This window comes from Polypterus senegalus, chromosome 2 (genome assembly GCF_016835505.1).
Source record: "Polypterus senegalus isolate Bchr_013 chromosome 2, ASM1683550v1, whole genome shotgun sequence".
NCBI lineage: Eukaryota > Metazoa > Chordata > Cladistia > Polypteriformes > Polypteridae > Polypterus > Polypterus senegalus.
This window is the reverse complement of record NC_053155.1, coordinates 131,493,682-131,508,431: the sequence shown is the minus strand read 5'-3', so window position 1 is coordinate 131,508,431 and position 14,750 is coordinate 131,493,682. Positions and strand designations below refer to the sequence as shown.

Here is a 14,750-nt window from a genome sequence, read left to right as displayed (position 1 = left end):
CTAATTTGCAAGTGGGAGGAAACTGGAACATCTGGAGGAAATTCAGGCAGACACAGAGGGAACATGAAAACTCCACACACAGAGCTGTTTCTGCCTTTTCCTGCTGATTCAAGAGTCATAGCTCTTACAATATTATAATAAATGGGACCATTTTGCCTACAGTAGTTACAACAATGTGTAAGTATATTAAGCCTTATAACAATGTAGTAAAGTGCTGTTTAATAACTTTTATCCATACTCTCTTTTCTGCAATGTAAATGCAACAATAAAGCAATAGGCAGCTCCCATGTCTAATTCTGTCCAAATACTACTACTTCATACAGTATGTAAACTATTCCATAATAAGAAATAAAGCTACTATTATTAACTTCTCCTGGTATATTAAACTGTAGAAAGTAAATTACGAATCCGCTGCAGAACACATTTACAGAAGGGGGTTGAACATCATTATGAGCATGAAATTCTTCATGAGCATTTACCCTCAGTGCAGATAAAGCCATTAATGTGCACTTGTAAATACAGAACACCCCACTTATCTAGTAACAGAAATGCTAGATAAACTGGGCTGAGAACACTTTGTCGAAAGCTAGCAGGCGAAACCATAGCACGTGCACGTGGACCTTTATAAAGCCACCATCAGTCACTCGTATTAATTAGAAAGGCCCTGTTTTTTTGTCAAAATAAAAACAAGACCTACTTATTAATGTTACTTTTTCTTTTGCCTGTATTCTAATAGTTATGTTCAGTGTCGTAGTCTACATAAGAAACTGCCACTCATCTGCCCGCTTCACCAATCCTAGCACATCGAAGACAGATGGTGACAATGAGGTCAGCGCAGGCGTCAGCCGTGCCTTCCAGTCTCGTCATTTGGTTGGCTGCTCAGCACAGGAGGCGGGTGCAGGGGCGTGGATAAGGAACTAGACGCTGTCAATGTCAAAAGCCACCCGCGCCGTGGTTGTGCACCGCATATATACTGTAGTTGTAGTGTTTGAGTACTGCTACATCTTGGATATTTCAGAATTCATCCAAAAGCACCTCACACCGTGTGACTCACAACCTGTTACTATAGATCCATCCTCCAGGTACGTGTAGTGCATGTTTACCGTCGGAAGGTAGTTTTCCCCTTATTAAAGCTATTGTTCTATTTGATAAACAAAGGCATTTCTCGCTTTGCTTGCTGAAAGTGCACAGTCCTTGCGGGATGGGCATAAAAGTGATTTTCGTTTTAAAGTAGCGCCCGTTTATTTGCCGAATGTGGTATTTGTGTGCCAAGCAGCTATTTGCCAGCTATTATACATCTGGTACTTATTTTACTCTATGGTAGGCCTAAGAAATCGTCATCGCTGATTTAGCACAACTTGCCAGCTTGCCAAATTGCCAGGTCATAAAATCTTATCATTTTTGTACACATTAACAGTCACGGTATAGAAAAGTTGTTTGATCATTTTAGGGGAAATGATTGTGGAATTAAACTTTTTTTTTCTGTATTTCAGGCACAATGAATACTTTGCACAATCCAAAAATGGTCAACTTGTACAGGACAGCGGGCAACAGTGTGATGAAAATTCTTTCTAGTAATGCAGCCGTTCCAAGTGTGGGACCTGTCAGGTTATGCAATTCTGGCATGGGCCCCTCCAACAGTAATCGAGGATTCACTAAGAAAAGGGGATATGACATTACCAGAAATCCACATCTCAATAAGGTGAAGTTATTATTATGATTATTTACTATACACATTAAAAAAATAACTTTGGTCTATGTTTCCATTATACTGGCTGACACGTTTTATACTATAAAAGTAATTCGAATAAAGGAGACACCTTTGCTACAGGCGGTGAATGTGAGCATGATAAATCAGATATGAAAATGTTGGAGGGGCTTGTGTCTGTGCCATTTGACCTTTTGAGGTTAATCCAGCAATCAAAATAATCTGTAGAATTTCAGACATAAGTCAGTACTTATCAGTATTAGTTTTATTTTATGCAGTATACAATGATACGCTTTTCTTATCAATGATATAAACCATATTTGATTATAGGCATTTTACTGATATATTGTAAAGTGCTGGACAGTGGATAATGTTGCAGAAATCTACACTCTCATGAAATGTATAACCGTTTACAATATTGTGAAGCGATGCAAATGGTATTCATGCCTATGCCTAAAATAGTATGACTGACCCTATTTTTGCTTTGATCTGTGAGAGCAACCTCTTCACTGCCCCAAAACAGTCTTTTAGTATAATAATAATAATGATAACAATAGTAAATATGAACATAGTGCAGCTTTATCCAAAGGAAATTTTTTCCATAAGATCTTGGACATGCCTCCATTTAATGAACCCGCTTATTGCAATGCAGTGTTGCAGAAAGCAGCGTCAGGTGCAAGGTAGGAAACAACATCGAGTGATGTGCCATTACATTACAGGGCATCCTCAGAAACACAGTTACTTTCACTTATACTGGGCCCACTGTCAGGTTTTTATATCAGCTGTATAGTCAAGCAGCACTGATGTGAGAGGAAAAGGTAAATATAATGCTAAATACAGAATGTCACCTCTAGTTGTTGATTATGTCAGTGGATATAAGCTTTAACATTACTAAATTCCAACATATTTTCAGCTCAATAATAAAGTGTGACATTTGGATTTCAAGTATTTCTTAATAGTCATGTGTTTCCTATTGCATTTATTGCATCCAAGTAGTGATGTGATAAAGTGCGAATGTTAATGGTTTCAATATGAAGAAAGAAAAGCAAAAACATGTTTTAAGTACATAGCACAACTGAAAAATGTGCTGTTTATGACACGTCATTGTTTATTATTTAATAAACTCCTTTACTGTTGTTTTGTGTGTCAATTTGCTTGTCTCCTTCTAGACCATTGCTCCAATAATTCCCAGAAGTTGCATTGTGGCCATCTTGTCCCCTTGTCTTACAGCGCTATATCTCTCTCTGTCATCATATAACTGTATTTTTAATTTCATTGCTGTAATCATTTCCTTACTGATAGAAATCACTTTGTAGTTATTGTCATTCACTATTTTCAGCTATTTAAATCCACAAAACATTATTTTTGTCTTCTTTCAAAATTCATTTTTAAAACATTATACTAATGTCAGTAATATAGCAACAGCATTTTCTCTATACATTAACTTTCTTCTAGGCATCTTTGTATCATTATGACAATGTGTCTGTGCAATGAATTAGATGTTTTCAAGTGTCAGCATTTTCTTCAGTACAAAGTCCATGTATCAAACTCCATTTGTTTAAGCAATAATTATGGTGCATTGCATACCTTTTTATTTGTTGGTGCCATATTCATGTTAATATACACTGTAAATTTAATTGTGCACTTTGTCCATCCCAGCCTGTGACTAAATTAATTTTGCGACCCACACATCTATATTAAGGAAGACAAGTTTGCTCAAAGCAGAAGAATATTTTTATTATTGTATGATGTGACTACAAAAAGCCAAATTGTTCAATAAAGTATAAAGGGTTATTCAAATTAAGTGTTAAATATTAGTCCAGTTTTTAGATATAACAGCACTTTTGCAAAACCTTTGAAAAACATCTAAAACATTTCAATATCTATTTTTATTTGCATTATAACTCATCTTTATTTTGTTATTAACTGGGAGACTTCGTCCCATGCTTGCTTCGCTCGCCAACCCCTCGGCCTGCGCTGTGCACCAGCCACTTCGCGTCTCTGCCGCTTGCGTATGTGGATTTCACTTTCAACAAACAAGAAATCTTTTAATACTCACGGATATGCCTCTTCTTTGGGAAGAAACACTACTTTTCCCTGATGGCAACACAAATTAGACGATCTACAAGTCTCTGACTTAAAAGTTTAAATCCGAACAATATATTAATGTCTTTTTGCTGTTTCGTTATTTCACCGAGTAATAATTTCCGTTTGTTTGCGCTAAAGCGATCTTTACTATCATTTTTTTGAGACTTTCGAATTTTAGTACTTTCATAATCTTTAACCTGCTCTGCATGTGTATCACGCCAACGTTTTTGAATTCTTTACGACGTTCTACTTTGTCTTCTACTCTTTGTCTTTTATTTCCAGCCCCAGGCATGGTTAAATCTCTAGCACAAAGTTTTGTCTTGCGGGATGTGAAAATATCTCTCTGAATCTCGTCCCGTGATTTTTTTTATATAACAGAGAGGTATAGTTTGCAGTTTTTCTAGCTGCTCAACTCCAATTCATTGTTAACTTCAAGTTTATTGATTTTTTTCATAAAAGTCTGTAGGTATGTTTTAAAACCAAAACCTTACATAATCCAAATTTGATAATGCCACAGTATTCAACCATGATCCCTTGAAGGAGTGCCAAAATGCAATATCAGCCTATTAAATGAAACCACTAAAAAATAACTAATTAGTTGAAAGCCTTTTTTGGGTTACAAGCATGTTTTGATTCTAAATAGTTAAGCCTAGTTAGCACCCTTCATTTGAATATGCCTTTAGGCCAGATACAAAAAAATACAAATAACCATACATGTAAGGAAGTGAATAAACCCAGGGTGAACCCCTAGGGTTACTTGATGTAGCATGCTCAACTTCAAGTCCTTCTGATCATTTTTGTTGAAGACACCTTTTGGTTTACTCTTTATCATAGGGCTGTAATATCCTGCACAAAATATGATCAAAAGGGCCTAAAAATGAGGTTTTAGGGACTAGAGGTTATAAAATAAGGTGAAACCCCAGAAGGCTTGATGTTTTTTCATAGCTAGATATCTAGATGAGTCAAATGATATATCATATGTGAGGTTTTCTTGTATCGGTGAATCAGGAGACACCTTACAAAATAAAATTCAAAATGTTAGTAAGTATTGTAATTCTTCAGAAGACAAAATAATTATAGTCAGATATTAAATTATAGTCAGATATTAAATATTAAACTATTATGGATATTACCAAAAACTTTTTTTATTTAGTTATCTTTTTACAGAATTTTACAGTGATCGCTCCTCGATCGCGGGGGTTGCGTTCCAGAACCCCGCACGAAACGTGAAAATCCGCAAACTAAAAACCTTACATTTATATTGTTATTTTAATATTGTCACACTTGGGTCACAGATTTGCATAGAAACACAGAGGGTTGTAGAGACAGGGACTTTAAAACACTGCAAACAAACATTTGTCTCTTTCAAAAGTTTAAACTGTGCTCCTTGACAAGACAGAGATGACAGTTCCATCTCACAATTAAAAGAATGCAAACATATCTTCCTCTTCAAAGGAGTGCGCTTAAGAAGCAGAGAATGTCAGAGAGAGAGAGAGAGACAGAGAGAGAAAAGCAAACAATCAAAAATCAATAGGTGCTTTTAAGTGTGCGAAGCAACACCCGACAAAGCAGCTGCAAGGAAGGGAGCAATGTGAAGGTAGTCTTTCAACATCTTTTAGAGGAGCGTCCGTATCCTCTAGGCCAGTGTGCAAACAGCCCCTCTGCTCACACACCCTCCGTCAGGAGCAGAGAATGTAAGAGAGAGAGAGAGAAAAGCAAACAATCAAAAATCAATAGGTGCCATTTGGGCTTTTAAGTATGTGAAGCACCGCGCGGGAAGCATATCGTATATCATTGAGGAGTTTTATTTAATACATAATAAGTGCTCTGATTGGGTAGCTTCTCAGCCATCTGCCAATAGCGTCCCTTGTATGAAATCAACTGGTCAAACCAACTGAGGAGGAAGCATGTACCAAAAATAAAAAGACCCATTGTCCGCAGAAATATGAGAAAAATCTGTGATATATATTTAGATATGCTTACAAATAAAATCCGCGATGGAGTGAAGCCGCGAATGTCGAAGCGCAATATAGCGAGGGATTACTGTACTAATAAAATTACTGTACAGTCACATTGCATATTCTGTGTTAATCTCAATGTAAAGGCACAACAGTAAAGCATAATGTGGTAAAAAGATGGTGATAAAAATTTTTGAAAAAAAAACCTGGAAACAGTTTAATTTAATAAAAGGTGTTAAAACCTTTGCCTTTTGCCATCCTTTGCGTTTTTTAGTACAGTATGTTAAAGCACCAATGTGGGGCGAAGCTTATCTGGATTTAGTATTTTGTAATAATCCGGATAGAATTGAGGGAGTAGAGGTGATTGAAACACTAGAGTCAAGTGATCATAATATAATATAATACAGTTCTCAGTATTTTGTAAGAGTGCAGATGCGAAAACTAAAAAGTTTATCTTTGGTAGGGCAAATGTTGAGCAGATGCAGCAAAGTCTAAGGATGATAAGGATGATAGACTGGGATACGCTTTTAAGACAGTTGAGGAGCAGTGGAACAGGCTTAAACAGCAGTACGGTTTGATTAAAGCAGTATACAGTACGGTACTACCGTAAGCATGAAAAACAGGTACGGTAGACGTCAACTTTCTTGCCAATGATGCCACTAGCACTGGCCTGCACCAGTCCGAATTTCGCACGAAAGCGCTCATCAGCCCGACAAGTCCCCTGCGGAACATAAGGAAATGCAATAAGCTCCAAACTCATGCATATACTGGTACGTATACATTACGACATGAGACTGGATAAGATACAATAAAGTACAGTACTTACCATCTACTCATCGTTTGAATAGGTAATGATTGCTTCGTTATTTGCGAGTTCTTCTTCATCTTCCTCTTCTTGTGATGGCAATACAGGTACTCCCATTGCTTGTTGCCGTGCAGTAATCAGTTTTATCAGGATTAACATGTCGAAGATGGCATTTTCATGTTGTTCCCGCCACCTCTGCCCTCCCTGTGGGGTTATGATTGACGTGGAGACGAAAGGGCAAAATGTACACAAAGAAATTTCTTTTTGACTTTCTTGCTTCCTCGATAGCATCCGACAACAAAATATTTTTGACAGGAAAAGGTACTTACCGTATGATTCACTGCAGGAGGGCGGTAGCCCAGGTGGTACGAAAAGAGGATTAGTGTACGAAAAAGGCGGTGGGTCATTGGAGATCAGCGTTTACAACAGACCGGCGCTTAAAGGAGACCGGCTACTATTAGAGACCGGCGTCTATTTGTCGCGACATCTCTTCAAACCCGGCGTTTATTGGAAACGGGCGTCAGTAAGAAGTTGGCCACTACTAGAAGATATATGGTACTGGTGAGGCCTCATCTGGAGTACTTTAGGCAGTTATTGTCTCCAGGCTACAAAAAGGACAGTGCAGCACTAGAAAATGTCCAGAGAAGACCGATTAGGATCATTCCAGGGCTACAGGGGATGAATTATAAAGAAAGATTAAAAGTTCAATTTAAGCAAAAGAAGATTAAGAGGTGACATGAATGATGTGTTTAAAATCATGAAGGGAATTAGTACAGAGGATTGAGACTGTTATTTTAAAATGAATTCATCATAAAAACGGGGCACAGTTGGAAACTTGTTAAGGGGAAATTTCGCACAAATATTTGGAAGTTTTTCTTTACACAAAGAACGATAGACACTTGGAATAAGCTACCAAGTAGTGTGGTAGAGAGTAAGACTTTAGGGACTTTCAAAACTAGACTTGATATTTTTTAGAAGAATTAAGTGGATAGGACTGGTGGGCTTTATTGGGCTGAATGGCATGTTCTTGTCTAGATTGTTCTAATTTTCTAATGTTATGTTTCATGAGTGTAGCATGTTATTGACTCAAGGACTGTTTTAACTGGTAATGCCGGCTGATATCAAAGTCATACAATGTTGATTCTATCAAGTTAGATGGAACACTCATCCAAATATGATCCTGCTAAATTGCAGACCAGAACCAACCAGTTAATCTCAGTACACACTTATTTATAAACCCGCAATCACCAGTGCATGGCTGGTGATTTAGTGATGCCAGTTAACCTAAAATATACATCTTTCGGATATGGGAGAAAACTAGACTACCCAGAGAAGAGATCAGATTAACAATTTAGCAGTCATTTCCAAAGCTAATGTGCACTGATCAATAGCATCAGTTTAACTCTATGGAAGTTTACAATTTTGATAATCTCAGACCCAGTTCATGGTCAGAAACGATGCTTATTGTAATTCAGAAAAGTTTTCAACAACTACAGTTTTGGGCCAAATTGTTTACCATTATTTCATATAATTGCACAGACAGGTTTTAAACATTGATATAAATGACAAACTTTAAGCGACACACAATGTTGTTAGTAATGAGCCTGTTGCGTGCAGTTATTTCTACAAATACATAACTTATCTGTGTCATAAAATATTCTGTATTCAAGAAACGTTTATCTGTGATTTACAGATATTGGGTTCAGCACATTCAGTTTTATAAAACGCATTTTATGAAAAGCTTTACTGGAATAATGATGAAAGTGCTTGTATAGTCATAGGGAACTTTGACACGTTTTATTGCAGTGATTTCAGCGGAAACAACGGCAACACTGGCAGTATGAGTCTGAGTGTGTATATGAAGATTATCTACAATGGACTGTCTCTCCTGTCTAGAGATGTTTCCTACTTTGCACTTATATTACTATATTTTCTAGATATTATTAGGCTCTCTACCATTGAGTGATTTTATTAAGGTGGGTTTTAAATAAACAGATGATTGAATCAGTTATAAATGCATGAAACTTTAACATTACAAAAGTATTACTTACTATGATGATAAGGTCTCTCTCCTTATACAGAATAAAATGACTCTTTGATAAACTGATTGAAAAGTTATTGAATGGAAAAAGAATAACAAACTATACTTTATGTTAAACCTGTGCTATACCTTTACATTTCTCTATATTGTTAAATTCAACAACAGCTACATGATTTTTCCTTGTTAACAACTGAATCTCTTTGGCTTGGCGATCTGGATACTTGTGTCATGATTGTGTGTGTGGAGGGAAACAAAAAAAACTTACTGTCAACATTATAAAGACAATAAGGACTAGCACTGGTGTGATGTCTGGCCTGTAAAAGAATATGCACTTTAAAATCACTTGTAGTTTTTGCCACCTAAATAAAAGTGCATCAGTCTTGTCAAACGTGAGTAGGATGAAGATGGGCAAAATATCAGAATTTTCCAAAATCCCACTCTTGTTCCTGTAAGCCTAATCAGGTATTAAAAATAGAAGAACAACAATGTTTATGTACATGTTTTTATTTTTATGTATTCATCCATCCATCATTTTTTAATCATCCATCATTAGGTTTATAGTGGTGCCATATTTTTTCCATTTTGTTATAATGGATTTAAAGGTGCTCCGTGGGATATTCAAAGTTAGGGATATTTTTTTTGTAACCCAGCACTGATCTGTAATTCTCCACAACTGTATCTCTGACCTGTTTGTATGCTCCTTGATCTTCATTTTGCTAGCTTAGTGGTGTTGCAGACTAAAGGGCCTTTCAGAACAGATCTATTTATATAGACATCATGTGACACCTTGATTGCACACTGGTGGGCCTTAATCAACTAATTATGTGACTTCTGACATTAATTGGTTGGACCAGGTCTTACTTAGAGGTTTAGCAAAGCAAAGGGGATAAATTCACATTCACATCTTTTCAGTATTTATTTGTTTTTATTTATATATATATATATATATTTATCTATATAATCTATATATATATACACACACACAGGGTGTTTTATTTTCATTCCACTTTGACATGGACTTTATTGTTATCCATTACATCCCCTTTGTTATGTCCATTATGCCCATTGGATGACAAAACAGGGCAAGCACCAAGGGGGACAAATACTTTTGTAATATACTGTATATTACCAATTTTGTTTTTTTTTAATTGGTTTCTTCATGTTTAAGTTTATCCATAAAACGGAAGTGGTTTACAGTATATATATGTTACACAGAAACATTTGTGTTATTTAAAAACAGCTAGTAAGTACTTTTTTATTTTAAAGAGTTTCAGTTTGTTTATTAAATTATGATTGTTAAATATTTTCAAAGCTCATCTGATATTGAAATATGTTCCCAAAGTTAATTGATAGATTATGTGATATATATACAGTTTAACAATTGCAGTAGTTATAATATTTAAATATTCTAATACATGCGCCATGAAAGGTTACCTAATATTGATGACTGTGGTATTTTAGTGTTAGACTCTTACTTGATATTTCACTTCTTTTGTGCTAAATATGATTAGATACGGTTTACTTTTCTTACTTTTCGTTCAAGCAATCTTATTACATAATTGTATTTCTTTGAGCATGGTGTGGGATAATTTATGGGTGCTACTGTATCTCTTACATTTAAATGAAAGTTTAAAAATAATAATCCTTTCTGGGGGGTGAAGCCGTATTAAAAAAGTGTGCTTGACCCTGAACTATGGAATGTTTCAATTAAGATGTGCAAGAATGGTTGTAAATGGTTTGTATTTTACCAGGATATACCTTGGCCAGTTAATTATTTCTTTACGCTTTATATGTTTTTGGTGTATATAGTTTCATAGGTTTATTGTTTTACATTATAGGGTTTAACAGTATTTTATAGTCAAAGATTTTTTGTGTTTCTTCTAAGTGCTTATTACAGCAGTTTAAATTTATCTTTAAATTTACATAATTACTTTGACTTCTAAATATGGATAACACCTGCAATTAAATGTAATTTCTTTAATTTATTCCCTGCACTAAATGGAACAATGGTTGTTTTTTTATATATAATAATATTGTTTTAGACATTATACTTCTTTTTATAGTTACAAATGGAAAGTCACCACTCCCTTTCAAAATGTGTACCTTTTGTTGTATGCAACTCTGAATATAAAAACAAATGAAATCAAGCTAGTTCTATTTTTTTGTAGCCCACATTATCTAAGTGAAAATACAAATTTCATACAATTTGAAAATAAACTAATATTGTATAGAATAAATAACTTTTTTATAAGTAAACATACGTAACAATTGCATTTTGTAAACTAGTCCCCTTATAATTCACACAGCAAACTCTCCTTCCTTGCGATGGGCTGGCTGCCCGGGGTTTGTTTCCTGCCTTGCGCCCTGTGTTGGCTGGGATTGGCTCCCGCCGAACCCCGTGACCCTGTAGTTGGGATATAGCGGGTTGGATAATGGATGGATGGATGGATGGATGGAACTCTCCTTCCACTGCATTTTAAAGCAGTGAGTCCGCTTTGGGGGGAAAGGTGCTGTCAAGAGATCTTTAAGATAAAGCTGTGAAATAGAGCAGGTCGGGAGATTAGCAAAAAAAAGATTTCAAAGGCTTTAAGTAGATCGGGAGTTCCTTCAAAGTGGATGACAATACAAGAAGGAAACTGATCAGAGAAGCTATTAAGAGGCCAGTGACAACTTTCAAGAAGCTACAGGCCTTCCAAAGGACTAATCATTGTATGCATATGACAGTAATACCACAAACAGCCACAGATGTAGCCTGAATTGGAGGGTGGCAAAAAAGTTGCCCCTCCTTAAAAATGGCCACTTTTGGTCTCTTTTCTGATTTGCTAAAAACGGCTTAAAGATTCAAGGTGACTAAATGTGCAACTCTGTGAAAAATACAATTTATCTTACCATCAGCGGAATTATGTCATGGAGTTGTTTCTCTTCACCTGGTATTGGGGAATTTATCTGGTTGTTACTTGTTTTGTCTGTTACATATTATCTGTGTTTATTTAGTATTTTTATATTTTTTATTTGATATTGTGGCATGACTATTAATATTTCTTGGTACTATTTATTGCTTTTCAGTTAGTTCCAGTTAATGAACAAATACTGTAACTCTAAATTTTACATTTTTCTATAGCTGTCATGATTTTGAATTATTCTCATTACAATTCAATGAAATTTATTGTCATTATGTTCAGTAGGACATTAGAAATTAGAAAGTTGCATGTGTGGTGCATTTCTAGTTGTAGGGGGATAAATTCATGGAACGTTGTGTGCCTATTGTACTGCTGCATACTGGGAAGATGTATGAGTAGGAAAATCATTGTGTAGCTACTGTAGGGAATAGGGTAGGGAGTTTAGGATAAGAAAAGTTTAGAAGTTCATGTAAGGGAGCTAATAGCAAAACCTCATTCATAAGAAGAAATAAAAGGTAACTTTGAAATTACTGGCCTAGAGGCAGTAAGCCAAAATAAAATAATTACTGGTAATACACTAAAAGTTGCTTACCTGAATTCTAGAAGGATTAAGCCTCAAGCAAATGAATTGGATCAGTATAGAATTAGGGAATAGAGGTAGAATATAGTTCATATTTTGCAGTGTTTTGGCAGAGTATATATGAAAAGCAATTAATACTCATAATTACTTCAAGGATATATCATAAAATCAAAGTCACAGAGCAACCTAAACACATCCAGAAAATTGCAGGGGCCTCTCTTGCCTTAGCAAAGGTCAGGAGACTCCACGAGCAGTAGATATTGAGCAAAAATAAACTTCATTTTAAAATAGAAAGGTAGAAACCACTGCTAACCAAGAACAAGGTGCTTGTTTCTGATTTGCAAAATAACACCTTGTTGATCCCATGCCTTTCAGAATTATATTCTATAGACAGATGAGACAAATGTGGGACTGTTTCAGTGACATGGAACCCATTTTGTGCAGCATAAAGGAAACAATGCATTACACAATAAGAACATCATACAGTGGTGGTAGTGTGATGGTGTGGAGATCCTTTTGTTGCCTCAGGACCTGAAAGACTTGCCATATTGGAAGGAAGCTTGAATTATCTTCTGCATTGGACAATTTCTAAGAGGAAAGAACAGTCATTTGTCCATAAGGTGAAATTTGGTTGTATTACTCAGCAACACAATGATCTGGAACACAAAAGCAAGTCATCATTTATTTCTCAAATCAGTTTTAAGCGAAAGTATACACCCAGGAGCAAACTAGTTTTTACATGCAGTAGGGTTGTGCGACATACCAGTACTGGCATTTTGGGATTTAAGGTTACTGGAAGTAAATGTCAAATTTCCTCTCAATCACCAAAGAATTCCTTGACACTCTGTAGTGTATACATGGAACCCGGGAAGCTGGAGTATGGTTGGGGGTGGGGGTGGGGATATTGGGTTTGGAGATATTCATTATTTGCTTCGGAACCGTTTAGGTACTATAACTGATGTCCGCTGGTATCAATACCAAAGTCAAAATTTTAGTACGGTAACATGTAGCATCTTCTCAATTTTACTTTAATTTTATACACATTAATAACTTATCTTATGTGTAAAATACTTTTTGCTTGCATGTTTCTAATCTAATATACAAGGTTCAATGTGCATATGTTTGTCCTTTATATAATTCTATCCCCTTGGTCCAGTCTCAACTGATTTTGGCACATGTGTCCCACATGTCAGGAAGATACCATAGATTACTTTGTAACCCAAAATTTTTGACTGTAGAGGTATGGTTGGGGGAGTTTCTTTTTACTACAGTGAGTTTTGAGGACAGAGCCACCTAGTGGGTCAGAGCAAGCAAAACAACAGAACATACTGAAGCCACGCAAAATGACCAGGGCCCTGCATTTATCGAGCTCCTTAGAATTACTCCAAAGAATTGCACTAAAAGTCACACTGAGAAAAGAATTTGTCATACCTCTGAGTAGGACATAAGAAGTATTTACGAAGTGTCTCAGTGTCAGTACCAGGTAACAGTAGGAATTCACATCTCAGAATGAATGACACCACAATTTTAAGTTACCCCTTGCTGTAAGTTGTCACTGGTGATGATGTTTTGTAGTTTTCTGATACTAACGCTAAGTCTTAACCTTAAAGATAATAGTAATCATAATTTAGTAAATGTTTTCAAATATTTTCTTTACTTATTTTATGAGTTCTGAAAATTGCTCCACAACCTGGAAAATAAATGGGGACTGATTTTCGTTATATAATTTTTATCATTTTTTCTTTTTCCTTAAAAAATATTATTTTTATTTTATTAAATTAGTCTAAAGCTGGTATTGTTAAACTCTTTTTACAGAGAAAAAACAGTTTTTTGACGTGCAAATTAAATAAAAGCCCATATCTTCTGGATGCAGCATTAACTGTTCAGGACAGAAGCCAGCCTTCTGCTTTGCCAGCATTAACAACTGCAATGTTTGCATAAAATGATAACATAGAAGGATTAGTTTACTCAGCAAATAGAAAGTGGAACTTTGAGGAACTGCTGTATTACTGCTTTTTCAACAGAATAATCACGTTCTTAGATTTGAGCTTACTAGTCAGGACTGTATCTTTACTGTACACATACTTTATTGTTCCATGCTCTCAGTTGACTGTTATATTTTGATTATTAATATTATTTTCTTTAATTGATTGCATTTTATTCTAAAGTTAGTACATTCATTCATTTTATAAACCTGGTTACTCTAGTACAGAGTTTCAGTGGCCTAGAGCCAGTCTTGGTGTTAAACTGACTCTTTATAACTACAGTATGTATGGGTGTGTGAGTGAGACCAGTCTTTGATGGACTAAAATCCCATCAGGATTGTTAATTTCTTTGTACCTGATGCTGCAGAGATATCGATTTTAAGTGTACATTGGATTATTTTGGAGTTAGTAAATTCAGTGGGAATGTTATTAGGAATATTTTATGGTTTTAAAGCACAAAGTACTTGCTTCAGGTCCTGCCACAGCAACATTATTTTGTTATGTTATTTTTCAGGGTTTTCTGGTTTATGGTCTTTTATTCAAAATTCAAAGCATTGTGTTTCCTACATTTATCTTTATTTAGTGTTTTATGCAGATATTATTTGTATCCAGTGTTGTATATACCCGAACGTTCATTCTAAATATACAGTATATAAAGTGATTTAAACATGGGAAAGGTGTTATA

General features: G+C 35.5%; 1 protein-coding gene across 3 annotated transcripts in view; it reads left to right on the top strand.

Annotated features, from left to right (window-relative positions):
- LOC120523357 (NADP-dependent malic enzyme, mitochondrial-like) overlaps window positions 1–14,750 on the top strand; it is a 170,572-nt gene that overhangs the window by 12,068 nt on the left and 143,754 nt on the right. For 2 of the 3 annotated variants that reach the window (XM_039744615.1, XM_039744614.1), the window contains exons 1-2: window positions 911–1,082; window positions 1,494–1,702. In XM_039744615.1, the coding sequence (XP_039600549.1) occupies window positions 1,499–1,702 (204 nt within the window). In that variant the 5' untranslated portion in view covers window positions 911–1,082; window positions 1,494–1,498. Of the gene's footprint in view, window positions 1–910; window positions 1,083–1,493; window positions 1,703–14,750 lie in introns of those variants that run through there. The other variant, XM_039744616.1, reaches the window with a different exon arrangement.